This window comes from Ochotona princeps, chromosome 19 (genome assembly GCF_030435755.1).
Source record: "Ochotona princeps isolate mOchPri1 chromosome 19, mOchPri1.hap1, whole genome shotgun sequence".
Classification (NCBI taxonomy): Eukaryota; Metazoa; Chordata; class Mammalia; order Lagomorpha; family Ochotonidae; genus Ochotona; species Ochotona princeps.
The window spans coordinates 42,765,580-42,792,725 of record NC_080850.1 but is presented as its reverse complement, the minus strand read 5'-3'; the positions used below and the strand labels follow the sequence as shown (position 1 = coordinate 42,792,725).

General features: G+C 41.7%; 1 protein-coding gene across 5 annotated transcripts in view; it reads left to right on the top strand.

Moving 5' to 3' along the window:
* Positions 1-25,605, top strand: part of CSNK1G3 (casein kinase 1 gamma 3) — a 67,938-nt gene extending 42,333 nt beyond the window's left edge. For 2 of the 5 annotated variants that reach the window (XM_058677917.1, XM_058677916.1), the window contains exons 5-13: positions 644-792; positions 2,528-2,762; positions 6,412-6,497; positions 6,621-6,705; positions 8,802-8,950; positions 10,326-10,421; positions 15,369-15,475; positions 16,003-16,026; positions 24,558-25,605. In XM_058677917.1, the coding sequence (XP_058533900.1) occupies positions 644-792; positions 2,528-2,762; positions 6,412-6,497; positions 6,621-6,705; positions 8,802-8,950; positions 10,326-10,421; positions 15,369-15,475; positions 16,003-16,026; positions 24,558-24,612 (986 nt within the window). In that variant the 3' untranslated portion in view covers positions 24,613-25,605. The remainder of the gene's footprint in view (positions 1-643; positions 793-2,527; positions 2,763-6,411; positions 6,498-6,620; positions 6,706-8,801; positions 8,951-10,325; positions 10,422-15,368; positions 15,476-16,002; positions 16,027-24,557) is intronic. The other 3 variants (XM_058677918.1, XM_058677920.1, XM_058677919.1) reach the window with 3 other exon arrangements.
* The last annotated feature ends 1,541 nt before the right edge of the window (positions 25,606-27,146 follow it).

Below are 27,146 nucleotides of genomic sequence, written 5' to 3'. Positions count from 1 at the left end.
TGTGAGTCACATCAGGTCACGAGACAAGTGCCAGCATCACTTCTGCCTTATCCCTAAACCTTAAGAATAAAATCCCAGAAATCTCATATGTAGGGTGTATATACCCAGAAGTTGTAGGGTGTGGAATTAGCCCTCCATAGGGTTATTAAGATAGCTGTGATTTAATTGTTCAGTTAAAATAGAATCTTTCCTATGTGCTAAGCATTTCAGGCCATGGAAATTTGAGCATATTTCAGAATGTTTTTTGGAATAAGGACCAAAGGTTAGTTTGGTGTGAAGGTGTTTCTTTTTGGTGTAAAGATGTGTTTTTGTAACGCGCATAGTCTGTGAGCATCTTGAAAGGCCTCTTTGGTAACGGTAAGAAGCTTTAGCATGTGGAGACACTGAGATACTGTAGCTCCTGCGCTTTATGACCGCCTTCGGGTATAACCAGGCTGCCAGGAACACAGCAAGGAGAAGGTGTAGGATGGGAGGGGTGTACTTTGGAAGAGTTTGTGATGTTTCTGGGAAAGGCACAAATGCTGTGGGGTGGTGCTTGAAACTATAAAATTAAAAAAAAAAATGTGTATTTGCTAATTTTCTGGGGGTAAAAAGCTTGGTACTTAAAGTGGTGATACTGTTAAAACTTGGTCTTTTCTTCCAGATGGTATACCTCAAGTTTACTATTTTGGCCCTTGTGGTAAATACAATGCTATGGTGCTGGAACTCCTGGGGCCGAGTTTAGAGGACCTGTTTGACTTGTGCGACAGGACGTTTTCCCTTAAGACGGTTCTCATGATAGCTATACAGCTGGTGAGTAACGTGCTGGTGGCTCACTGTTAAAGCAGTTGGATGCTTTGTTGGTTACATAATTCGATAAAATGTTTGTAGTTTGATGCTTTAATACTATTTGATCTAATAAAATGTTTTTGCTTTTCATGTTATCTTTGTAGAGGATGAATTAAGCGTAAAGAAACTGACTCAATTGTGTTTGAAAATTAATATCTTAATTGCTTTAGGATAAGAATTATCACTTAAAGAGTTTTTCCCCAGTGTCTGTGTAAAAGACTTGCAAAGGGAACCCTAAGAAGCACGAATTCCTAATCATGATGACAGATCTTACTGGCCCGGGAAAGGGAAGGAACAGATTCATGAAGGGAGCTCATTAATAAATTACTTACATTTCAGGGAACCTGTGAGACAACGATTTAGAGTGTGAATTAAAGGCACTTTTGAAATAAATGTCAACAGGAGTATCTGCCATAATCTGTAAAACTAGTTTTGACCATTGACTGATTAGTTTCCCATATATAGGTTTATCCTGTGGAAGTATTCCGGTGTACTTGAAACTTGATGTTCAAAGATGTCTGATAAACAAAATTTAAAAAAAAATGAGAAAAAGCCAAATGTGCAGAAGTAGCCTGATTAGTTGAATAAATGATTAAGAGCTATAAAATAATACATACTTAATAAGAGTTGGTATTAAAAGAATGTTGTGGCCTGAAAATTGCTCATAGTATATTGTCCATTAGAAGTTTTAAGTTGGGGGTTAGCATTGTGACGTTTGATGGCTGGTGGGGAAAGCCGCTGCCTGGGATGGTGCTGTTGTCCTGGCCGCTCCACTTCTGGTCAGCTCCTGGCCGGTGGCCTGGGCAAAGCAGGGCAGGATGCCTGAGCACCTGGGCTTCGTTACTCGCAAGGCAGACCTGGGTGAGGATCGTGGCGTCTGTGTTTGGTCTGGCCCAGCCCTGGTTGGTAAGGCCATATGGGGAGTGATTCAGCAAATTAAAAATTTCTCTCTCCTCTTGTCTCTTTGTAACTCTGCCTTTTATATAAATGAATCTTTAAAGAAACAATTACAGAATAGATGATTGGGAGCTGGTTAAATTAATGGAGCCTATACGTTACATTGTGTTTACATGCCGTTATTAACACAATTATCTTTAAATGAGGCAGTTTTGTTATTTGTGATGTTCTATTTTATGGTGGTTTAATACAATATTACTTGATAATCCTTAAAATAGTAAATAAAAATATACTACATTATTAAAAGATTCTGATTTCAAAATTTTCTGGGTTAAAGATGTTATTTGTTTTAGTACTTAAAAAATAAAGATGTAATAAAAAGTAAAACATGTTGAATGGTGTTATTGTCTTTATTTAACAATTTTTACTCATAAGTTTTTGTAATATGGTTGTAAAGTTACTTATTGAACTAAAAACCATGCAGCTTTCTGAAGATGTCTGTTATCTTCTGAGTTGTCTGTGTCATTAAAGCTTTGCATGTTATCAGATAGCACCCTCCTTAAAGTGTTGTGTCAGGCTTGCTGATAGGAAAGTAATTAGTAAAATCCAAACATTTCATTTATGATCACCATAATTGGAAAGAGAAGGTTTTAACGATAGACTGAAAATATGTAATGTTAAAAAACAGTTTTTGATATTTTATGTTGTTTTCATTATGAAAATTGTGTCTTCTATTTTACTTTGTTTAGCTAGTTAACACCTAAATAAAATGTCTTTTTTTTTTTTTTCTCTTTAAACGAAGATTTCCCGTATGGAATATGTCCATTCAAAGAACTTGATATACAGAGATGTAAAACCTGAGAACTTCTTAATAGGACGACCAGGAAACAAAACGCAACAAGTTATTCATATTATAGATTTTGGTTTGGCAAAAGAATATATTGATCCAGAGACAAAGAAGCACATACCATACAGAGAACACAAAAGCCTTACGGGAACAGCGAGGTACATGAGCATAAACACGCACTTAGGAAAAGGTACGTGTGCCTTCGTAAGTACGGAAGCTGCGGGGAGCAGCCCCAGGACCGAGCTAGTGTTCATTTCTGCTCACAGTGTAGGTTTTGCAGGTTGTGTTAGCTTTTATTGTGATTTTTATTTATTACATGCACCTAGTGTTTATTTTCATTTCTATCTTAATAATAAAACATTTAAAGCAAGTTGCTGTTGAGTGAATGAATGACAGTTATCTTTACATTAGCTTATATATATGTTTTATAGAACTTGGAATGTTCAACTCATGTTGTTAGGGGGATGTATTTGCTTATTTCTACTGACATTTACTCCCAATGTTAACTGGCTGTAGTGCGTGTGAAGTTCTGTGAGACTGTAGCCCTCTGTTACAGCTGGCTAGAGTATTAGCACCTTTTTAAGAGGTAAGATGCTTGGGAGTGGCTGTAATTCAAACTAGCACCCATACGGGATGCCGGCCCCAAGGGGTCTTACCCATTTGTGCCACAGTGCCAGCCTCAGTGTTAAACAAGGACAGTGAGGGTTACTAATGTCAAATAAAATTGTAGAATTCAGCATTTTTATTCTTGTTGGTCTTTACTAGGCAGTGTCGGTTCAGAAGGCAGTAAATTGATATACTTTCATGCCTTTCTTTTGTCTGTCTGTGTCAAAGGTGGAATCTTGACTGAGCTTTGTGTTGCAGCTGTGCATTTTCATGGTTCACTCCAACAGAAACTTTATTTAGTATTGTCTCATGGATTGTTATTTTTGTGTCAGATCTTAGCAAATCTACTTTTTCTTACCTTTAAGACTTTTTTTTGTCTGAAACATTGGCTCTTGTATCACCTTCCTTTGAATCCTTTTATTTCTTTTGTTAAAGTTAGTTGAAGTTAAGTAAAAACTCTATAGTTGGCCTTAGTGCATAGTCGTAAAAAGAAAATTAAATCTTTTGGGGCAACAGTTTGACATGGCAGGTAGCATGCCATCCAGGACGCCTGTGCCATCTGTTGGAGGGCTCTGGGTCGGGAGTCCCAGCTCTGCTTCTTTTTGGTTTTGGTTTGTGTTTATTTATTGAAAGAGCTACAGAGAAAGAGGGATAGATAGAGAACAAGAGAAAGAGAAAGAGTAATCTCGTGTCCCCTTGTTTAGTCTACAGATGACCTCAGCAACCTAGGCTGAAGCCAGGAGCTACGAGTTCCTATTCCGCTGCTTTCCCAGGTGCATTATCTAGGAGCTTCTAAATCAGAAGTGGGATGCCTAGGACCCCAAAACATGCCACTCACATGGCATACTGTTGCTATAGGCAGTAGCTAAACCCCCTGCACCACGATGCCAAGGTCCCTCGCTTTCTTCCAATTCCAGTTTCCTGTTGATATGCATTCTAGAAAACAGCAGGTGATGGTTCAGGTAGCTGGGGTCCTAGCACCTGAGCTGGAGCCCTGCGTTTGATCTCCGAGCTCCTGAGTTCAGCTTGCCTCAGTCTTGGCTTTGAAGGCATTTGGGAGAACGTACTAGAAGATGGAACTCTCTGGCTCTTAAATAAATTAAAAGGAAAAAAATTTGTTTCTTAGGCTATTTAAAGCTTTTAAGTGATTCACTTTATGAATAGAAGAGACAGAACTGCAGAATTACATTGTTTAAAAAAAATTTGTTTTCTGTGATCTTGTCCTGTGTTGTAATCCTTGTAATTTATTTCTAGGTTAATTGTCCAGACTCCTAAAGCCTGCTTCTTAAGCTTCTCAAGCAGCATTTTTAGAAAGACTTATTTATTAATTGGAGTGGCAGAGTTAGAGAGCGTGGGAGACAGATGTGCCTGAGGGGTCTTAGCGTGCTGCTCTGCTCTCCCTGCGCTGCAGCAGCTGTGGCCGATAGGACGGGAGCTGTCAGCCTGGAGTTTCCTTTTGGTTCCCAGGGCCCTGAGCGCTTGCACCGTCCTCTGTTGCTTTCCTAAGCACATTGGCTGTGAACTGGCTGGCTTTCTGGCTTGGAGGTGAAGCAGCCAGGACACAAACTGGCACCCACGTGGGATGCTGATGTGGCAGGCAGCAGCTTAACTTGTGTACCACAAACAGTTTTTTAACAATTTAAAAATCTGCTGTACAATTACTATTTGATAGTTTAAAAATGTTTTCCTGGAGTTTAAAGAACATAATATTCCCTTTAAAATTTTTAAATTATTTATTTGAAATGAAGAGAGAGAGAAGAAAAGAATGGGGAGTGGGGAGAGAAAGATAGAGATGGGAGAAAAGAGAATTTTCCATTCACTGGGTTGCTCTTCAAGTACCAGTAGTAACCAGATGAGGGCCACGCTCCTGCCGGCATCTGGAAATTCAGGATCCCCCCACCCCCAGTGCTGGAGCCATCCCATATGACCTCCTGGGGTGCACACATGTGGGGATGGGAAATGGTGGTGGAGCCAGGGTTCAGACCCAGGCCCTCTGATAAGGGGTGGGAGCGTCTTCATGGGCACAGCGAATGCCTGATAGTTTCTTGGTGTTTTAGGGTAAAACTGTATGCAGCTTTATGGTTATGTTGTATACAGTGATTGGAGGATGTGTATATTTTGCTAAGTACATTTGGATTAGACACTATTTTCATTTTTAAATGTTTTTTTTTTTCTGTTATTTTTGTTTTCGAGCTTCACCTCAATTTTTTTTTCTTGGCGTTATAAATAGTACAGTGTTTCTGCCAGCACTTTTCTTTTGATTCACTTCTCCTAACCTGGTAGCCAGACTTAGTGGAATTTTGTTTACGTTAAGAGAACCAGATTTTTTTTTTTTTTAATTGGAAAGGCAGATATACAGAGAGGAGGAGAGACGGAGAGAAAGAGCTTCTGTCCGATGGCTCACTCCCCAAGCTGCCAGGAGCTAGGAACCAGAAACTTCTTCCTGGTCTGCCACAAGGGTGCAGGGTCCCAAGGCTTTGGGCCGTCCTCCACTGCTTTCCCAGGCCACAAGCAGAGAGCTGGATAGGAAGTAGGGCTGCCAGGATTAGAACTGGCACCCATCTGGGATCCTGGTGCATGCTAAGGTGAGGACTTTAACCAGGCTATTGCGCTGGACCCAAGAGAGCCAGGTTTTTTTTTCACAGCACCACCTTAACAATACAACCACCTCCTCCGACACCTGCTGCGGCTTCTGAGTATGTGTACTCGGTAGCTCAGAAAATTGCTGTTTATTTCTTTCTATGTTTGTTTGCTTATTTATTCGAAAGTTTGGAGAATGAGTAAATGAGGGCACATTTGTGTATTCTCATCTGCTGGTTCCCTCTCCAGGTGGCCACAAGGATCTAAGCTGGACCCAGGCCTCCGCTGGGAGGTTGAATCAGTGCTGTGCTCCCAGGTGGAGGGCAGGAATCCAGCTGTTGGAAGCTCCACTTGGTTTCTTCTTGGGTGTCTGTTAGCAGAAAGCTGGAGGCAGGAACCAAAGAGAAACTGTCCTTGGCCTTTGATCACTAGATTAAGGTTTCCTGAAGAATTGTAGAGGTGTATTTGAAAGATGCACACAGATTTAAATGTGAAAACTTTGTGGTTTAGACGGTTTCATCACTTAAAGGCACTAAATGTCTATTATGTGATATTAAACTTCTGAAAGTTACATGTAATCAAAAGTCAGTTCTCTGTTCTTACATCCTTAACTTCTAGAGAAAAGTGATGTTTCCATTTCTCTTGCATTTCAGAACAAAGTAGAAGAGATGATTTAGAAGCTTTGGGCCACATGTTCATGTATTTTCTAAGAGGCAGTCTTCCTTGGCAAGGCTTAAAGGTAGTTGTGTTCTTTTTTAATTTCAGAAAGTACTAAGTTATATTGAAGTCCTTTTTGTAACTAAATGATTCTTAAATGAAGACATTTTCAAAGTTGCTTTTTTCTTCTTTTTTCGTGTTTTAGGCCGACACGTTGAAGGAGAGGTACCAGAAGATCGGAGACACAAAGCGAGCCACACCGATCGAGGCGCTGTGTGACAGTTTCCCAGGTAACGGGTCGTGCTGGACGGAAGACGTGCTTACGTACAGAAACCACAGTTGTTCATCCCAATTACTTCAACTCAAAAATACTTCTTATGTTTTGAAAAAATAAACTCGAAGTGTGATGTGAATGATCAGCATAAACCACAGAGATGTTTGTACATGTACACGGGCAAATCCCATGTTTAATAATGTTGACGAGTCAGTCCCAGCCGAAGTAATATTTTATTCAGTGACTTGCTTTTAATATGTTAAAACATTTGTTGGAGAATATTAACTAGAGTTTTAGTGTACAGTGTTAGTTATTTGGGTCTTAATGTCAGTTTTTTAAGAAGTATATGAAATTGATTTAGTTTTCTTTTTCTTTTCAAAAGAAGGTAGATATTGATTATTTTAAAGTCTTTAAAAGGGAGAGAGGACGAAAGACTGTGTGTGCACTAGAGGTGTTTCATTCGCTTGTTGGCTACACAGATGGCCACAGCAGCTGGAGGCTGGGCCAGGCTGAAGGCAGGATTCAGGAACTCCCTCTGGTTTGCCACGTAGGTGGCAGGGATTCAAGTACTGGAGCGGTGATCAGCTGCTTCCCAGAAAACGAGTAACTGAGACTCTAGTTGGCACTCTTATATGGCATATGGACTAGTTGGTGAGGACTTGGCCTGTTGCGCCCCAGTGCCCACCCTAGTTTATTTTCTGAGTATAATAAAATTACATTAACAGTACAAATTTTAAATTGCATCTATATTGGGAGTCGTATACATTTATGGAAATAATTTGAACTTTGAGGTAGGTTTGTGTAAACTCAAATTAAGCCAGATATTTAATCAAATAAGGAATAAAACTTTTTGTTGATGTATCAAGATATCTCTATGATTTACCCAGCAGCACTCAGTGTAAAGATAACTGAATTAACACCATTGGGTTGCTGTCTTCCTTCTTACTAATTCTCCAGCAAAATGCTGGCATTACTATTATAATTTCACCAGCAATAAAACCAGCATAGCTCTTTTTCAAGTTTGCTTGTATTATCTGCTTATATTATATTGGCAGAAAATGTTGTATGTTTTTTGCTTTAACATCTAGAAGTGGAAGGTTAAGTAAATATTTGTTGATGGTAGCAGCACAGGGAGTGTAGGCAGGTACGTGTCATCAGAGTTCTGCAGCAACAAGGGAGGCGCTGGAGTAGCGCGGAGGGAGTGTCGTGGCGCGGGAAAGCCCTGGCTGTGCTTGCTCTTACCCGCTGCCTGTGGACAGGACGAGTTCAGCAGCAGAGAGAAACTGGACATAACCCAGCAACCCCACTGCAGCGACTGCTGTGCCTGCTTGGGAAATACTGTGCTTTCCTAATTGCTTACCGGTTTTCACCTATGATTTTAATTTTTATTTTTCTTCTCTTATAAAAAATGTGCTCTTTCAAAGCCTATGTATTTTATACATTTGAAGACTTAATAACATACAGAAATTTGTATTTTGCCAAATAATGATTAATACATGAGCAGAAATGGGCACTTTACTCTCTAAAGTCATGGATATGTAACATAGCGTTAGTTTTGTTAGCTCAGTTGGTTAGGATACTGCATGTAGTAAGGAATTTGGTAGGTGGTAGTGTTGGTATTGTGTATCATTGATTCTAGAACAAACTTAGCAGGCTTATGTAAGTGCTTCGCAGAAAGCAGTTCCTACAAATGTTTTAAATATGTGTTTCAGTTTATATAGTGAATACGATTCTCTGTGAAATCATTGTGTATTACTAAGCTGCTAATTAAACCTGATGCTTTCCAAGATTTCTGTCAAAAGTGACAGAGTAAAAACTAGCTTTTCCTAATACAAGGAAACTGAAGTAACAACCATTAAGCTAAACCTCTTAATATCCTTTTGTCTCTTTCTTTTCCTCTTTTTTTCTGTCTCTATTCTCTATTCCTCCCCCTCCCTTTTCATAAACTGCAAATGTTTTAAATTGTGATAAAATTTTGATACGTCTCTGTTTTTATAATACAGATGCTTTTAGGGTTTAATTAAATCTGTTTATTAAATTTATTTAAGTTACTTGTTATTGGGTATTACAGAAGAATTTATATAGTCAGAATAATTTTTATATTCTTTCTAGAAGAAATGGCAACATATCTTCGTTATGTAAGAAGACTAGACTTCTTTGAAAAGCCAGACTATGACTACTTAAGAAAGCTTTTTACTGATTTGTTTGATCGAAAAGGATACATGTTTGATTATGAATATGACTGGATTGGTAAACAGCTGGTGAGTATTCTGTGCTTTGTAGTAGAATGTTATTTATGTATCCTGTTCGTAACAGGCAAATTCTTTATTTGGAGAGTTAAGAACAAAGAAATTTTTACAAGAATTCTTTTTATTTCCTTTTTAAAGGATGTTTCTTAAGATAGCAGCATACTACCATTCTTTGACTTATGTAATACTTATGAATTTGGACTTTGGACTTCCAAGTCAACAGGAACTCCATTGGCATCTTCCACTGCTTTTCCAGGGTCCTTAGCAGGGGGTGGGGTTAGAAGTGGAGTAGCTAGGATTGAGCCAGGGCTTGGATGTGGGATGTTGGTGTCACAAGTGGTAACTTAATTTGCTGTGTCCCATCAATGATGAAATTGAAATAATTTTATTTGTTAAACCCTTATTTATCTATCTATCTATTTATTTATTTAAAAGGCAGAATTAGAGGAGAGGGGCTGGGAGATCTTCTGTCTGTTGATTCACTCCCCAGATGGACATAGCAGCCATGTCTGGGCCAGGCTGAAGCCGGGGCTCAGGGGCTTCCTAAGAGTCTCTCACGTAGAGGGCAGGAGCTCAAGCTGCAGGGCCATTTCCTTTGCTTTCCTAGTGCATTAGCAGAGAGCTGGATAGGACGTGGAGCAGCCAGGACACACTCCAGCATTTGTGTAGTATGCTAGTACTGCAGGTGGTGGCTTACACCACTGTGCCACAGTGCTGGCCCCAATTTAAGTATTTTTGTAAGCCTGCTCTCTGAGTTAAAATATTAAAGCTAAATGATTTTATTAATTTTTGAAAGCTGTTCTTTTAATATTACTTTACTCTGCTTATACTTCAGCTTTGGAAATAAGAAACAAACATTTTGATAAGGATAAGTTAACACTAAAGTAATGACACCATCATGATCTTTCTTTTTGTTTGAAATACAGAGATGTTGAGCAGAGAAAGATAATCTATCTACTGGTTCACTCCCAAGATACTCTTAACATCTAGGGTGGGGACACACTGAAGCGCGGAGCTTGGCGCTCTGGGTCTACATGTGGGAGGCCTCGGACTCATGGACTGGGGTCACTGTCTGCCTCCCGGGGTGCTCCTTAGCATGCAATGGGACTGGAAGCTATGTAACCAGGAAAGTGTGTATCCCCAATGCCAACTTAAACGCTGAGCCAAATGTGTGCCCCATTTAGGAACTGGACAAACACTTTAAAAGTGGCCAAGCCTTCTTCTTTCTTGCTTCTTAGCTTGTTAGCCCTAACAACTTATTTTGAGAATGATACACTGGTAAAGTCATGATTTATTTGAGTATCTTATGTTTTTCTTGATCTCTTTAAGTAGCTAAACGATGTTAAGTAAGCAGTATTAAACAGAATGAATTGTGATTTCATTGCAGCCTACTCCAGTGGGTGCAGTCCAGCAAGATCCTGCTCTGTCGTCCAACAGAGAAGCACATCAGCACAGAGACAAGATGCCGCAATCCAAAAACCAGGTTGGATGCCCTGTTCCATCGTTAAGACACGTGGTTATTCCTCAGTAGATAAAACATTATGCATACAGCATTTTTTAACAATTTTCACAACTTTTTAGTTGAATAATAAGATTAAAATGTTTAGCCAGATTCCCATTTAATGTTTTAAGTTAGTATAAACTTTGAGCAGTGTTTAGTATTTGTTAGGCTGGAGGTATATGGATGCGCTATTGATATGAACCGTACTTACATTAAATTCTCCAACTTTCTCACTAGTACTTAAAGAATCCGTAACTTAGACTGACATAAATCAAAATAATTCAAATTTAAACAGCATAAAGAATGAAACAATAGTGCCACTGAGATAAATATTGAAGACCAGGGCCAACTGCAACCGTGGAACACGCTAAGAACAGTAAACATGATGCAACTTCTCTTCAGAACGAACAGGCACATTTCACATACCACAGAATCCTCTGAACTTAACACACTCATCTTGGCTACCAGCTGGTTATCTGGGGACATTATATTTAATCATCTGAAAAAATTACTCTTCTTTGAGACTCACAGAACTTAACCTGATTAATGATTCACACATGTTTAAGGAGAGTCTATTTTCAAAAGATAACTTTCCTATCTTGATGGGAAACTGAATGTATAGATCTCAAATTCAAAACATAAACCTACCCTCAAGTATTTCCTGCATTTCTATGAGTATATTTACTTGTACATGTATGTGGTGATGTGTGTATGGGTGTGCATGTGTGTGCTGAGGTATATGCTGGATATGTGTATGAGGGATGACAACTGTCCTGATGTAGCTTTCTGTCTGTGGAGGAGGTGGATAAGCAGGTGTCCGAGTAAGTGGGGATAGCCCGAGGTGCTAGGAGAAACTACAGGAAGAGAACAGGACTTAGTGGATCAGGACCAGGATTTCCTGGAAAAAATCGAGGCCTAAAGAATATATATATATACCAGTGAAGAAGATAGAAGAGGGCCAGGCAGGAGAGACAATGTGCAGTGCAGGGGTGTTAGTCTGTTTTGAGAAATGAGATTGGTCGTTGACAGGTTGCAGGTCAGCAGGGATCTAACAGGTCGTCTTATTAAATTTGGATTTAGGCCTGAGGATATTATGGAACCATACAGAGAATTAGGGGCAGACCTGACTAGGTTACTGTTTGGTGAAGACTGTGGACCGTGTTGAAAGGAGAGAGTCTGTTGGAGTCGCAGTTGCACAGTCCGTAGCTGAGGAAGAATGATGGATGGTGGGGAAAGAACACCTAAGTCAGGTTTAGTTGTTTGTAGAGACTCAGAAGAAAGGAAGGTTTCAGTTGCTTCCTTTTTGTGTATTTCTGCCTGGCCAATCAGGATCTCCAAAATTGGATTTTAACATGCCCGTTGGCAGCAGACATTAGTAATTTCCTTGCAGCTAAACATTTTGCTGCAGTACAGTGTCACTGAGACCAGTGCCCACTGACAGTCTGATCCGATGACTCTGGGAGGCAGCCCAGCAAGCAGAGGGAACAGGGCAATTGTTCACACCAGCCTTGAAAAACTGGTTTATATGATATATTGTGCACTGCTCATTGTTTGGAAATCTCATGTAGTTGAGCAACCTGTGGTCTGAATCTCAGGAATAATGTGACTGAATTTGGGTGGTGGTGGGCATAAAGGCTAAAGTTACTGTCTATGCAAAACACGGACCATGAGGAACAAAAAGGACAGCGTTGACTGTTGAAACATTCAGTATGATCCTTTGTGCATTAGAATGTCAGAAAGAACAATCCCAGGCAGTATTAAGACAGAACGGATTAGGCGGATGTATCCTGAGTCATAAAAAAAGTGTATGTGGTTCAGTCAGGGTATTTATAGAGCCATTTGTCATTCAGTTCCCAGTTATGCCCATTGTGAATGCTCACTTTTCCAAACCATTTTTAAAGCTGGTTTTACTCTTCTCTGCCCCGTCTTTGAAAACTAACAAGTTACCAATAAAGAACAAAATCAAGTGACTGTTAAAATCACAACATTTTGTTCATACTTTCCTGGGGTGCTGAAATGTGTAAAGGAAGTTGTGGAAGAAATGTAGTTGCCTGCCTTTACTGCACAAAGAATCTCTGGAGATCTCACTGGGAGAAATCAGTGTTGTGAATTGGTTTTGATACTCTCTTACAGTAGCATAACAATGGGTTTTCCAAAGATTGGAATGCTAAAGGAAAGCAGGCCTCTAATCAATAACTCTGTAAGTGGAAGATCAGTTGAGACTCTATTTTGGTAAATCTTAGTTGAAAGAATGTCATTGTGCCTGGGGTCACCTTCTGGAATACCGTGATATCAGTTACATAACTATTGCTTTAGCTGCAGAGTGTTAAGAAAGGGTTGTTTCATAAAATACGGTTGCACTCTGGTGCAGCTCCAGTAAACTCTGAAAATCACTCTTTCAACACTATCTCATTTGTTAGTATGCCTTCTTGAAGATCATTTTAAGAAGGAATTGAGCATGTAAATAGACTGCACAGCATTTTAGTATTTCCAATATATTTATTGGTTGATAGAGATCTGGTGAATTAGTTCAGCCATTCCTTTATGCCCAGTAATTATACTTAAAACAGTAGAAAAATAGGGAGAGAGTTGTAATTTGTGTGATTCCGTTAAATCTGGAAAACATGTAAATTGGCCTTTAAAATCCATCAATCACAAAGGTATCATGCTTATATTGAAAGGTCTGAGAGGAAGTTCTTTTTTTTTAAAGATTTATTTATTTTTATTGGAAAGTCAGCTTTACAGAGAGAAGGAGAGACAGAGACAGAGAGGAAGATCTTCCATCCACTGGTTCACTTCCCAAATGGCTGCAACGGCTGGAGCTGAGCCAATCCGAAGCCAGGAACCAGGAGCTTCTTCTGGTCCTCCCATGTTGGTGCAGGGTCCCAAGGCTTTGGGCCGTCCTCGACTGCCTTCCCAGGCCACAAGCAGGGAGCTGGATGGGAAGTGGAGCAGCTGGGATACAAACAGATGCCCATATGGGATCCTGGTACATGCAAGATGAGGACTTCAGCCACTAGGCTACCACGCTAGAACTAGATTGGACAAGCGTCTGATATGTCAGCTAACGTTAGCTCTCCGTCCAGTTTAGTTGTGACTGTGTCCCCAGTGTCTCATCTTAAACACCAGCTATAGCTGGGGCTTTGTTGCTTTATTTTCCATTTTCCTTTTTTACTTCTTAAAACTGCTGTGAGGTTCTTGACAATTGAGAATGTCAGGAGAGATTTTTTTCGAGAAATGAGAAACATGTAAAACACCTGACAGTTTTAAAATGGGAAGCCTCAGCTCGTGTGTCATTTTTCATATCCCTTCATTAAAGAAATCACTCTGATGAACACCAGTATTTCAGAGACTCATCTCTTAGCTCAAGTTAGAATTTTAGGAATAGCAGCTAAATAGAATCATTCTTCAGACTTCTCTGTACAAAAGTAATTGATACATATGATTGTCCGTCCTTGTCTATTTCCAGGATGTCCGCACACTAGCACGTGGTGCAGGCACCTGTGTGCACACACTTCGCCCTCAGAGTGTGCTGGGTGTCTGTCATCTGTGTGAGCCCTGGCGGAGACTCTGGTTGTCTCTGGGTTACTTACTGTGCCTGCTACAGTGTCAGTGCTGCAGCTGTGGAGGGACTGATGACAAGAAAGTGTGTGTATACTTAGTATGCACAATTTTTTTTCTTAAATTTTCTCTATCAATTGAATCCACGCATGTGAAATTTATGGGTGAGGAGGTCCATACTATATTTATTTAATTTGTGTAGACTTCCAGGAATATAATAACATACTGTTTTTAATATGTCTTCATTTTGCAATTGCAAAATGCATGTAAGCCTTTTCATTACTATAATGAAATGCCAGAGGTAGGCTGACTTTATAAAGATGTTTATTATGGCAAAGGATTCTCAGTATTCTGAGTCCAGGATCAGGCTGGTGCTGCTGGCCTGCTCTTGGGTGATGGTGTTTGGAGTCTTGAGGCACAGAGGCCGACATGGGGCAAGATTTCTCTTTCCTTATGAAGCCACCAGGACCCCATTGGGGGATTGCACTCTGTTCATCTGACCTAACCTTTATCAGTTCCCAGAGACCTTGATTCCAGACATCATAATTGTATTAAATTTTCACTCTTGTCAATACCATTAATTTAAGATTTTAAGAATTTAACTCCCACATGAGTTTGGAACCCAGTTTCCAATTAAGCCATTACATGTAACATCAAAGATCATTGTTAGATTTTGAGCTTGGAATCAGGGAGGGTGCTGCAGCTTTAACTGATGTAGAAAAGGTAGGAAGAGTAATGGTTTCCCTTTAAAAGTGAGATCTGCTTGCTTTATGTATTTATTTATCTATTTATTTGAAAGCTACGGTTCTTTTTTTTTTTTTTTTTTTTTTTTGAGTGAAGTCTCATGGTGACTTTGGAGTGACTTGAACTTAGCAGTCAGAGAGATTTGGAGAACTGATTAGTTAGGAGATGTGTTAGGGAAAATCCTGGCCTGCCGATGGCTAGATGTGCGGTCTGCTGGCAGGGGAGCATACTGTCGTCCGTGGAGGTGAGCTGTAGGAGATGGAGACCTGAGAGCTGAGTGCCACGCAGGTGCAGCTGAGGCCTCACTGACAATTTCCAGAGGAGTCGTTTCTGGTGTGCCAGGAAACCATGAGGTGGGACACAGCAGGGAGCTGTACAGGTCGCATGTGTGCCATCTGACCTTAGAAACCAGAAGGAGATAGAGGAAGTCATTGGAAACCATGGCTTAGTGCTGTTACTATATGTGGTGGGGTATGAAAACCACCCACTAATTGTTTGTATTCCTCATATCGACTTTCTGACTTCAGTATTTAATTTTGCTTATCATTGTATATCCTATGACTTGATTTGTCTGCAACATGTGTATATGTACAATTCTTTTAATTTTATTTTTTCTTTTTACAGGTTGTAAGTTCCACAAATGGAGAGTTAAATACAGATGACCCCACTGCAGGTCGTTCGAATGCGCCCATCACGGCCCCTACGGAAGTAGAAGTGATGGATGAAACCAAGTATGTGTTGGCCTTGCTTCTTTTACTGGTCTTTTCTACTTGAGCTGTGCATGTTTCAGATGTCTAGTCACAGTTAGTTCAGGAAATCGTTGCATGCGAAACAAAATGGTGTATTGAATTGTTTCAATGACTAAATTTTAACTAGTGCTATTTCAGTTACTGTAACTAAAGAAAGAGCTGCTTAAGACCTGTGCTCAAATTCTTAATCAGAATTAGCACCATATTATAGCTCTTTTTTAGGAGTATTAGTGCATGAAAGTTCTTACTCTGTTGGTGATGATCATTTTCCCCTGTAAACATAAGAATAATTACTAATCTTATGGAATGATGCATGGTTAAATTTTAGCTTAAATTATTTAAAAAATATAAATTACAATGCTGCTTGGAAAAATTGAGCATGAAAAACTGTGATAATTTCAATGTGGCGATATGGGCTGTTTCTGATGATCTCTCTCTTTGTCTCTCTCTCTCTCTCTGTTTTCTTATTTGTTTGTTTGTTTTTTCTTTCTTTTTGTTTTTGTGTATAGCTGCCAGAAAGTGTTGAACATGTGGTGAGTTCTCAAGTGTAGACAGGCAGAAATAGCTCCATGGATTGTAATTTCAAAGATATAGCATTATCTTGTGGCTTTTAAAATGAAGCTTTTCAACATCAAAATTCTAATTGGTGAAAATTATAAGTATATTTGATGTCATTTGCTTAACCCTGAAAAGCTAGAAATAATTAAGGAGCTCTTTTGCCTGCTGCAACTTATTTTTGTTTAAAATGTTGCTGATACGGGGACATTTTCTAACTGAGTAGAGGATTTTCAAGTTCTGCCTGTGAGTTTCTTTTGTAATACAGTTTTTATCTTATTTTTAAGCACAAACATAGATTTTTGCTTTTTATTTATTCCTGTTTGTTTATTATTAAAAATGTACAGCAGATCACCCCCTTGTAGTAGCACCAAACCTATCTTCCTTTACTAACTGCTTCTCATTGCCATTGAATATGACATTGATACATTTCATGATAAAATACAGTGTGAGAAATATTAGAAACCATCCAGGGTAGTACGTAATAATTACAGATTTTAGGAACAATATTAGTAGAAGTAATATTGAATGTAGATTTGTTCTCTGTGTTTTAGTTGTAATATGATATTTTAAATGCTTGTCTAAGTTTCAGAGCCGATTCTGAGTGTATCTTGGCATTGATAAAGGAAGCTGCCTAGCTTAGTAAATGTTGAAACCTTTTACTCATAGATATAAGGAACCATAGCTGTAATTCCCCAAGTAATGCTCGTTTGTTACTTCGAAATGAGGAAGACTTTGTGGATGTTTGTTTTTGAAGTGCAGTGAGCAAATGTCCATTTAAGTGTTTTCAGTTCAGAATTTATTGATGTGTGACTAAGTTTAGTATATTTCAGAGTAAAGATACCTCGAAAAGTTCTTGGAAAGTGTAGGTTATGAAAAGGCTATGCCTAAACTTCAGAACATTTTTCAACAAGATAAACTTACCTTTTAGTTCCATTTTCCCCAAACCTTGTTGAAGTACCTGTGGAATCAGCCAGCTGCCTACGTCTATGTTTTAAAGTGCAGAACAAGGCAGTGGCTTGTGTGTGCTCATCAGTCTCAGTGGCTCTGAGAGTACATGGCAGTCTGGCAGGTGTGAGGGCCTCCCACGTCTGCGTTACCTTCTGCTGTTGTGTCTGCACCTGACGGTTCTCGGCAGAGCTCACACCCCTGCTTGTTTCTGTGCCGCTGCCACACTGCTTTCCTGTCTGTCGCTCCTGGTCGTGGGCATCTCCCGCTGGTGTGCAGTGTCTCTGCTTCTCGGGGCCTTCCGCTGAAGCTGGCTGTGCTGTGTTCCTCACAGCTGCTCTTAGTGCAGCCTGCTGCTTGTGTCCATCTGCTCATTCATCCACACTGCTGAGTTTCCAGAATTATCTGAGACTGCTCTCGCTCTTAAGTAGATTACACACCAGCAGGGAAGGCCCTGGGTCATCAGCATCTCCCAGGAGAGCATAAATGCTATTGAAAGGTTAACAAGACCTGTTAGAATTTGCGAGGATAAAGATTCCTGCATGGCCCAGGTAATCAGACAGTGCTTTGTGGAGGTGGCTGCGAAGAATGTCCTAGTCCTGTTTAGTGGGGATGGGCCTGGGTAAGTATTATGGGTTTGGGTGATCTAGGTGGTGGAGGATGGGAAAGAGGAATGTATTGGACAATTGTTTGTGCAGGGGTGAGTCTCTGTTGCTTGGAGAGTCATGGAATGGCACCCATACCCTCTGGACTCAGAGTGTGGCTCGTTCTGACTCTGCCAGCTCGAATTTCCATTCTGAATCCTGCCTTTATTATGATCTAGTTCTCTGTGTATCTCTTGCTTCATGAAATTTCTTGAATTGCTTGGGAACAGGATTTTTAAAATCTTTGCATCCCCAGTGGTTGCAACAGTATTTCTGTGTAAATTATTTCTAAACAATTAACCAGTGTGATACACCCATGTAATGGATTACCATGAAATGAAATGGAGAACATTCTGCTAACTGAATGACAGAGATGAGTAGCCTCATACATGATGTGAATCCATTTAGATAAAACATCCAGAATTATGCAAATATACAAGCAGAAAAAGCAGGTGAGAGAAAGAGAGATGAAAAATAACAGTATTTTTTACAGGCAGTGAAAATATTTTGAAGTTGGATAGGAATATATTGAACACTGCTGACTGGTATATTTTAGAAGATGAATTTTATGCATACTAGCTGTGTCTTATTTAGGAAACAAAAGAATAGCAAGCCCAGACTTTGGTGATGCTTCAGTCCCAGTGGATTGCAGAAGTCTTAACAACTGCTCCACCTCATCACTTTACTAGTTAGAAGCTCACTCTAATAAACATACAATATTTTGCCTTTCCTTTAATTGGGTTTCCTTAGCATAACTGTGAGTTCATTGGTGGCATTCCGCTTGGTCTGTGATGAAAAGATGCTTTCTGCATTGTCTTTGCTGCCCTTGACTCTGTCACCGTTATAAAGGTAGCGTGGAACTAACTTGGCGTTCCCTTTTAGAGCTTACTTCCCTTTGATCTCTTCTTAGCTGTCCCTGGCAAAGACCCATGTTGTCTTAGCCCATTAATTAGAACATATGTTGGGGGGGCATTTGTGGTGCAGTGTGTTAAACTGCTGCTTGCAATGCTGCCATCTCCGCTGAGCATTGGTTTGGGCCCCAGCTGCTCTACTTTCCATTCAGTTCCCTGCTAATGCATCTGCAGATTGATTTGTTCAGTAATGAACAAATAATTCCTTATTGGGTCAATATGTGGATGCTTCAAAAGTGGAAATAATATATTTTGATGAAAAATCCATGGATTTTTTCTTTTTGTAATAAGCAGTTTCAGTACTAACATAGTTGTACGACAGATTAAGCCAGTGCCAGCATGCCATGTGAGTAACAGTCCAAGTCTAGTGCTGTGGCTCCTGCAGCCCACACGCGAGACCAGGCTGCGGCCTGGGTGAGTGGACTGGCATGTGGGGTCTCTCCCCACCTCCTCTTCCTCTCTCTGAATCTCTGCTTTTCAACTAAATGAATCATTAATAAGTTATGTTTTCTATGAGCTCTCTGAAGACCCCCCGTAAACATGTACTTTATACGTTTTGGCACCAAAATCAACATATGATTCCATCTTTGTGGACCTTTTGAAGGTTGCTGAACATTTGTCGTGTCTGATTTCCAGATGGTGGAAAACGTTCTCTTCCCATGTTTGTAGTCGCTCCATCATTGTTTATCTTTCTTGTTTGGTGTAATTGGTAACTTTACAGAGCAGTATCGTCATTTGTTCTAGAAAGGGGAATAGACTTCCTTTGTTTACCTCTAAGTTTTTGATTTGATTATCAAAGAGACAGAGAAACAGACTTTTTTTGTTTGTTTCTTTCACTTCATTTTTTGCTAGCATGTACTGAATACATTATTGTGTATTTGGAAATACTCTGATGAAGATACATCACTGCTTTTATACCATTAAGGTATACTGTATTTCTCAGTCCTGGCTTCAGATTATAATCATTTGGGCAGTTTTAACAGTATGCTAATACTTAGATTGCAGTTTCTGAATTTCTGATCAGCTAGTTGGTCTGTGCTGGGACCTAGTTAATAATATTTTAGAAAAGTCTTCCCAGGCGATTTTGAGCACCATTGACCTGTGGACCATGTTTTGGATTAGCACTGTAGGAAAGTGATATGTCATTGCTGGGTTTCAGAGAATGGATATCTGGAAGCTCAAAGAAGTCTTCCTGAGCCAGGGTGCATTTGCACCAGTTTCCGGAGGTGGTTTGGGGAGGGCTGTGGCTGCCAGGGGAGGAGGTCGGCAGTGGTGGGCTGCCAGGGGAGGAGGTCGGCAGTGGTGGGCTGCCAGGGGAGGAGGTCGGCAGTGGTGGGCTGCCAGGGGAGGAGGTCGGCAGTGGTGGGCTGCCAGGGGAGGAGGTCGGCAGTGGTGGGCTGCCAGGGGAGGAGGTCGGCAGTGGTGGGCTGCCAGGGGAGGAGGTCGGCAGTGGTGGGCTGCCAGGGGAGGAGGTCGGCAGTGGTGGGCTGCCAGGGGAGGAAGTCAGCAGTGGTGGGCTGCCTGCAGAGCAGAAGGAGGTCGAGGAGAAGATGGACGGGTGCAGGCCCTGTATGAAGTCCGCCAGCCCTGAGATGGCACTGCGCAGTGACCAGGGCCTTGACGGCTGGGGGAGGGGTTTGGCTTATTCATCTCGGCACCAGAAAGTGAGCTGTGGCTGTACGCTACAGATTGTATGGTCAGGTTGAGTTCCAGGAAAATTAATTTGACAAAAACAGTGTTAGGCTATATTGCCTTCTAGTGTTTATCAAATTATAGAAAGTGGTGAAGAAATACACATCCATGTTCCTTGTGAACTGGGTGAAGAATTTATGTTCTGAGTGTGTAATCCTATGACTGCACTGTCCTCTTCAGAGGATAAGGATGAGGGGCTGGCACCATGCCCTTGTGGGCTAATCCTCCGCTGGCAACATTGACATCCCTTGAAAGTGCCGACTCGGATCCCCGCTGCTCTGGTTCTGATCACACTCCCTGCTTGTGACTTGGGAAAGCAGCAGAGGATGGCCCACGTCCTTGGAACCGCCCACCCATGTGGGAGAACCAGAGGAGGCTGCTAGGTTCTGGGTTTGAAGTTTCCCAGGACCAGCCTTGCAAGCATTTGAGGAATGGAGCAGCTGGATGGGGATCTCTGTCTCTTTCTCTAAATAAAGATAGCTTTTAAAAAAAGAAGGTAAAGAAGAACAAAACACAGTTTGTTTCCTAAAGAGATGAAGTCATTGAGGAAGTGACATTGAGGTGCTAACATTTTTGTATGAGTACAAGTGCCGTCCACTGTGTCGGTGTGTTCCGGACGGGAGACATGATTTCAGGTGTTAGGAGAAGGATGTGCAGAAACGGAGGTGTGAACGACTTGCTGGAGTGTTCTAGGAGTGTTAACTTTTTTTATTTTTAAAATTTACTTATTTTTATTGCAAAGTCACATTTACAGAGAGGAGAAACAGATCTTCTTTCAGCTGGTTCACTGCTCAGTTGACTGCAGTGGGTGGAGCTGAGCTGATCTGAAGCCAGGAGCCAGGAGCTAGGAGCTTCTTCCAGGTCTCCCATGTGGGTGCAAGGGCCATCCCAGGCCACGAGCTGGATGGGAAGTGGAGCAGCTGGGACATGAATTGGTGCCCATATGGGATTCCGGCACGGGCAAGGCAAGGGCTTTAGCCATTAGGTTATTGTGTCAGGCCCAGCAGTGTTATTTTTTTTTTAAAAGACTTATTTATTTGAAAGGCAAAGCCACAGAAGAATCATTTTTCATCTACTGGTTCATTCCCTAAATGGTTGCAAAAGCCAGCTCTGGTCTCGACCAAGCTGAAGCCAGTAGCAGAAGTTCCATCCTAGATGCGAGTGTTGTAACCCTGGCTTACCCTGCTGCTCCATCTTGTTTAGCCCCACATCTTTTTTGTTTGTTTTAAAAGATTGTTTTGTTTATTTGAAAGGCAGAATGGCATAGTATATCTTCCATCCTCTTACTCGCAAATGACTGTAGGAACCTGGAGCTCCATCCGGGTCTCCCATGTCAAGGTGTGTTAAGCAGGTTGCTGCCCCAGAGGCTGAGCGTCAGGTCTTGAGCTGGAGCTCAGGTCTGGGGTGCCAGGGTCACAGGCAGTGACTTAAAGTGCTGGGGCGCAGCACCAGCTCCCAGAGAAATTACCTTCCCCTGTTTCTGTTCCTTTCATTCTGTTATCACTGAGCCCAGTGCTCAGCTCCAGGCCTGCAGGGCTGGAGGAGCGGGAGGCTGGCGAGCGGCCGGGGGGCAGAGCAGCACTGCACACTGTTGCCATAGAAGCTGGCACAAGCCTGTGATTGCTGCGGAACAGCCTCTCGCATCTGGTGATGTTGCACTGGGACTGTGGCTGTGGAACTGCTCTGGAATGCTCTTGAATGCTGACAGGGCTCTCACTCTCTGGTTGATCGCATGTTTGAGGCAAATTTTTTATTTGGCAAATGTAAAATGTCTGCCAACATTGTGCCACTTGATTGGAATGCATCTGTGAGCAGGCACATAGGAAGCATACAGTCTGGTTTGAGGGTGCCCAGATAAAGGAATTTCAAGGAGGTGGGAGGTCAGTGTAGTAGAGTGAGCAATGTGATGTCGCAGTGGAAGTACAGCAGCAGGACAGGGTGGTTGACTAGAGACTTCATTAATCGCTAAGATTTTAAATAATTTGTTTTGGTCATTAATTTTATCTGAAGATATTAGCTACAAAGTTAAGTCACTAATTTACCAAGTGTGTTCCAAGTATGTAGTTTGAGAGCTTTTCTATTGTCTTCTGGGTGGGTAAATTCCTAGCACCTGATCCAATACTGCCCTCTGGTGGTAGTCACTGTACTAGCGTGCCACTCTTCAGCACTTCTAGCAGTCAGCTCCAGGCTCCAGGCTCTGGTTTTCCACATTTGTATTAGCAGTTCACCTTGTCTAGCTTATTTTTACAGTCTGAATTTTAGTTCTGAGAATTGAGTTCTTCATATTTGCAAAGTAATCTTTCCTTATATAGCATAAATATTGAATGCACAAAGCCATGCCAAGTGTTTGTGTGGAAATAAAATTTTGAAATATCATTGGCCGGCCCGACGGCGTGGCCTAGCGGCTAAAGTCCTCGCCTTGAAAGCCCCGGGATCCCATATGGGCGCCGGTTCTAATCCCAGCAGCTCCACTTCCCATCCAGCTCCCTGCTTGTGGCCTGGGAAAGCAGTTGAGGACGGCCCAATGCATTGGGACCCTGCACCCGCGTGGGAGACCCAGAAGAGGTTCCAGGTTCCTGGCTTCGGATCGGCGCGCATCGGCCCGTTGCGGCTCACTTGGGGAGTGAATCATCGGACGGAAGATCTTCCTCTCTGTCTCTCCTCCTCTGTGTATATCTGGCTGTAATAAAATGAATAAATCTTTAAAAAAAAATTTGAAATAATTTAATGTGTTTTTCATGGAAAGTCAGATCTACAGAGAGAAGGAGAGACAGAAATCTCTGTCATCCTCTGGTTCACTCCCCAAGTGGCTGCAACAACCAGAGCTGAGCTGAACTGAAGCCCCGAGCCAGGAACTACTTTCAGGTTTCCCATGTGGGTGCAGGGTCCCAAGGCTTTGGGCCGTCCTCTACTGCTTTCCCAGGCCACAAGCAGGGAGCTGGATGGGAAGTGGAGCAGCTTGGACACGAACCATTGCCCATATGAGAACCCAGCGTGTGCAAGGCGAGGATTTAGCCACTGAGCCATTGCGCTGGACCCCAATAATATGTATTTTTCCATGAGCTTTTGCATACCTGTAACATAACTTTAAATAACTTTCTAGTATAAAATTTTAAGAGAACAAACTTTGAAATTTGAAATGACAAGAGATAGTATGCAGGATCAGTGAGTAAAGTTATTACTTCTTTTCAACAGTCCTTTCCAGGGGGTTGGGGAACAGTATATGTCCACTGTAATATGACCAGATTCTTAACATTCCAAGTACGTGATGTCTCTTTTAATTTAATGGTTTTTCTTGTTTTGCTGCCCTCTCTTGTTTTCTTTGTCTTTATTTGTTTTGTTTTCTTGTTTCTCTTCTAGATCTTTGAGGTTCTGATTTTAGAGTAAAGATTTCTATCTGTCAGGCTAATTTGCTTCAGTTATGTTGGCTTTGCTCTTTCATTTAGAAGAACTTACAGAACTGGGACTTGGGAAAGTACAGGGGTCTTCCCGGAGTTAATGGAGAATGTGTGCTATAAACACTTTGTACCTGGATTGCAGCATCTTTGCGCATCAGAATGGCATACCTTTTGGCTTTCTCCATGAACTTGGGAAATGCTCCCGTGTCAGGTAGCTGCCAGTTGATGTCTGGAGTCTTGGTGCTTGTGGCAGTGCTGGCTCTGCTCATGGGCCTGGCTGGATGGTGGTCTCAGTGTTTGTGGTGTTGGCCTGGGAGAGGGCAGTGGTTTCCTGATGGCACATGTCCTGCATCTTTACATCCCTGGAGGCCTGGGAACCCTAAGCCCCTTGTAGATGCTGGAGGCCGTGCTGGGCAGAGCACTCACAGCAGGCCGATGCGCAGAGAGTGCTGCTCCGTGCGGAGGCAGCTTTGAGAAATGCATTTGGTACTGGCTTGGCTGATCCGGCCTGCGTGGGCTGGCAGTCTTCACTCCTGGTGTTTGTTGGCTAATACAATTTGAATTTCTCTTTGTTGTTTAGGAAATTTTGTTGTAATGAAAAGAACCTCCATCAGCATTGCCTTCTTGCAGTGGCTTTGGCCTCTCCTGGGACCAGCACTGTGACAGTCCCACTGCCTGGGTCAGCTGGCACCAGGCCACTGGAGCGTAGTGGCTCCCTTTACTGTCAGGGACGTGTTTTGCCCTAAGAGGCACGGTGTTAGCTGTGTGCTCATGTGTCAGGGACGTGTTCTCAGCTTCCCTTGTCCTTGCCCGTTGCTTCTTAGAATGTAACGTAAATGTTAATGCAATGGCATCACCCTTGTTTGGTGGTATTTTGTTGCTTCTGTAATAAAAGGAGTGTTTCCCTCCTCTGCAGGTGCTGCTGCTTTTTCAAGCGAAGGAAAAGGAAAACCATTCAGCGCCACAAGTGACGGGACGCCGCCGATGGGCGTTGTTCTGAGCCCCTGCCCGCGTGGTCGCTCCCTCGGCCCTGCCCACGTGTGTGCGAGACTCGCTCTTAGGAACACGAGCGTTGTACTTTCATACTTCACTTTGTGGTTGTCTTACATTCATATTTTTTTTCTAATTTTTATGGAAGCTTTAAAGTTTTGTCGAAACATGAGTGCTTTGCCCATCGAGGAATGGCACGGACCAATGAGGTGGTGTTGAGAAATACAGTTGCATAGGACACTTTCCACAAGCCCTTCTGCCGTAGAACGCAGTGCGGTAGCTCATGTGTTGGCCAGGTGTATGCCGAAGCAGGGTTTTTGTGACTTCTGTAAGAGTGCAGACACCCGGGAATTTTCATCCCTGCAGTGGGTAAAGCAGAGGACGGCCAAGTTGCCCAAATATTTCAAAGACATTGTTCCTCAAGAAGTTCTTCTGTGTGACATCTGCGTTGATCTCAGTATTATTGATGGTACTGTCCTTCGTGGGTCACCCTAGCATTCTCTGTGAAATCATGGTACAGTCATGCCCGGAGGTACGGAGGAAGGCGCTCTTGGGGCTTGGCGGGCGGCAGCGGCACGGAGGCCACGGGCCACAGGCCACGGGCTGTGGAGCTCTTCTTCCGTTCCCCTGGGGGAAGAGTCAGTGGCACAGAAGGGGTGAGATCGCTGATTTTTTTAAAAGCGAAATATTTGTAAAATGTAACTTTATGCTTCCAGATAACAGTGTGTGTTAGACAGCAAGCAGTGACTACTTTGGGAAGTGATACATGTTGGAGTCAAAATACACTAAGGAGAAGGAGCGGGCGGGAGGTGCCGCTCTGCGGAGGGCCTGGCTGCCGCCGCTGGGTAGTGCCCTTCTCCCTTGGGCAGGAAACGTGGCTGGGCTGTGCACTAGTGTCTGTTTCTTCGTTATTTTGCTCTTTGATAAGGCCCCCAGCAATAAAAACTGGGTCACTCTATTGCCCTCTGTCCACATTAGTCTCTTGTGTTCCACTCTGTCGATTGTCTGGAGTGCTGTACTCTCTGGCATACTTTATGATGGAAGACCCTGTGGGAGAGGACGAGGCAGGTGCTTTTGCCTCCATGGTCTTCTGCAGTCCCTTGAAGTGCCTGCATGTGAACAGTGGCAGTTCTGTGAAGAAGGAAGCTCATTCCATTTGTCACCCGTGTTTTGTTTCAAGCCATAAGGACACTGGTGTACTTTTGTCACATATCTGCTAGCCGGCATTTTTGAGAAGAGTTGAGGCGGCAAGCCTGGCTGGGACGAAGACTGTGTGGCTCGTTCTACGTGCACCCTTCTGTCTGAGTGCATGCCTCCAGGTGTGCTTATTTATTTTTATTGTCTCAAGGTAACATTTAAAATGTGTATTAAAGTAAAATAAATCCACTGTTTTTACTTTACTATTACATTTACATGGGTTTAATTATACTTTGTAATTTATTTTTTCTTATTAGCCAAAAGTTCAGTGCGTTGTTTTTGAAGAATTAGGCGCTATTCCCAAATCAGGGTGTTGTTTATCATTGTTGCTCTGAAGCCTAGGAATGCCCTTTTCTTGGTTTCAAGGGCCTAAAAACGCTCAGCTTTGAAGACACATGCTATGTAGTTCGGGTTCCAGTTGCATCCTGTTTATCTACGGTCAGGATACCTTAAGCTACAGGCACTGTACACTGAGTTTTTAATTTTTGTTTGCTTGGAGCAAGGTAGATGGATGTTTTGGCCATTATAATGTGAAACCACTTCTTTCTTTACAGTATTTGACCAAATTTGTGTGTCTATGATATTTGTAAATACCTGCGAAATGTGTATTTCTTATCATAAGCCTATTTAGTTTTATTCTCAGTAGGGTTTTTTGGACTGTACAGTGTTTATATGATCTGAACTCCTTATACATAAGAAGGTGTGTATATTAATCCAATTATGGACTTAAAATATTTTAAAAGTATAAATACCCTTATTTGCTGCAATGACCAGTGTGTAGACATTTGCTTTCTAGCAATATTTTTAAGTGCTCCATTTTGATGCCAAGGAATATGTCTTTTGGCAATACAGACTGGTCAGTAATAGGTAATGCAGGTTTGTTCAGGTTAAGCCAACGATGTTCTGCATTTTTATGCTTCTTTTCTGTCAACACTAATGAAGTCAACATTGCCTGAATGTCTGAATAATGAAACACATCCCTGTTGAAAAGTATGTAACTGAAAAAACAAAAAGAAATAAAAAATAAAGGTAGTTTTTTTAAACTTGCTTTTTCCCCCTTTCCTCTACTAATGGGTAAAATAATGCCGCTTACTAATTTATGACAGAAACTTAAAAAAAAATTCCGTCTGTTGTTATGTGAGAAGCAGAGCTAAAGAAATACGCTTTTTGTTTGTTGTGTTTTGTTTTAGTTTGCTGGATGGAGTTGTAAGCAGTACACACCAGGGAGGTTGTAAGCTTTCTTTGCTTTTCAACTTTATTTTTTAGCGTCTCAGATCTACCTATTAGAGCAGTTGACTAAAAATAATCTTTTCTCATA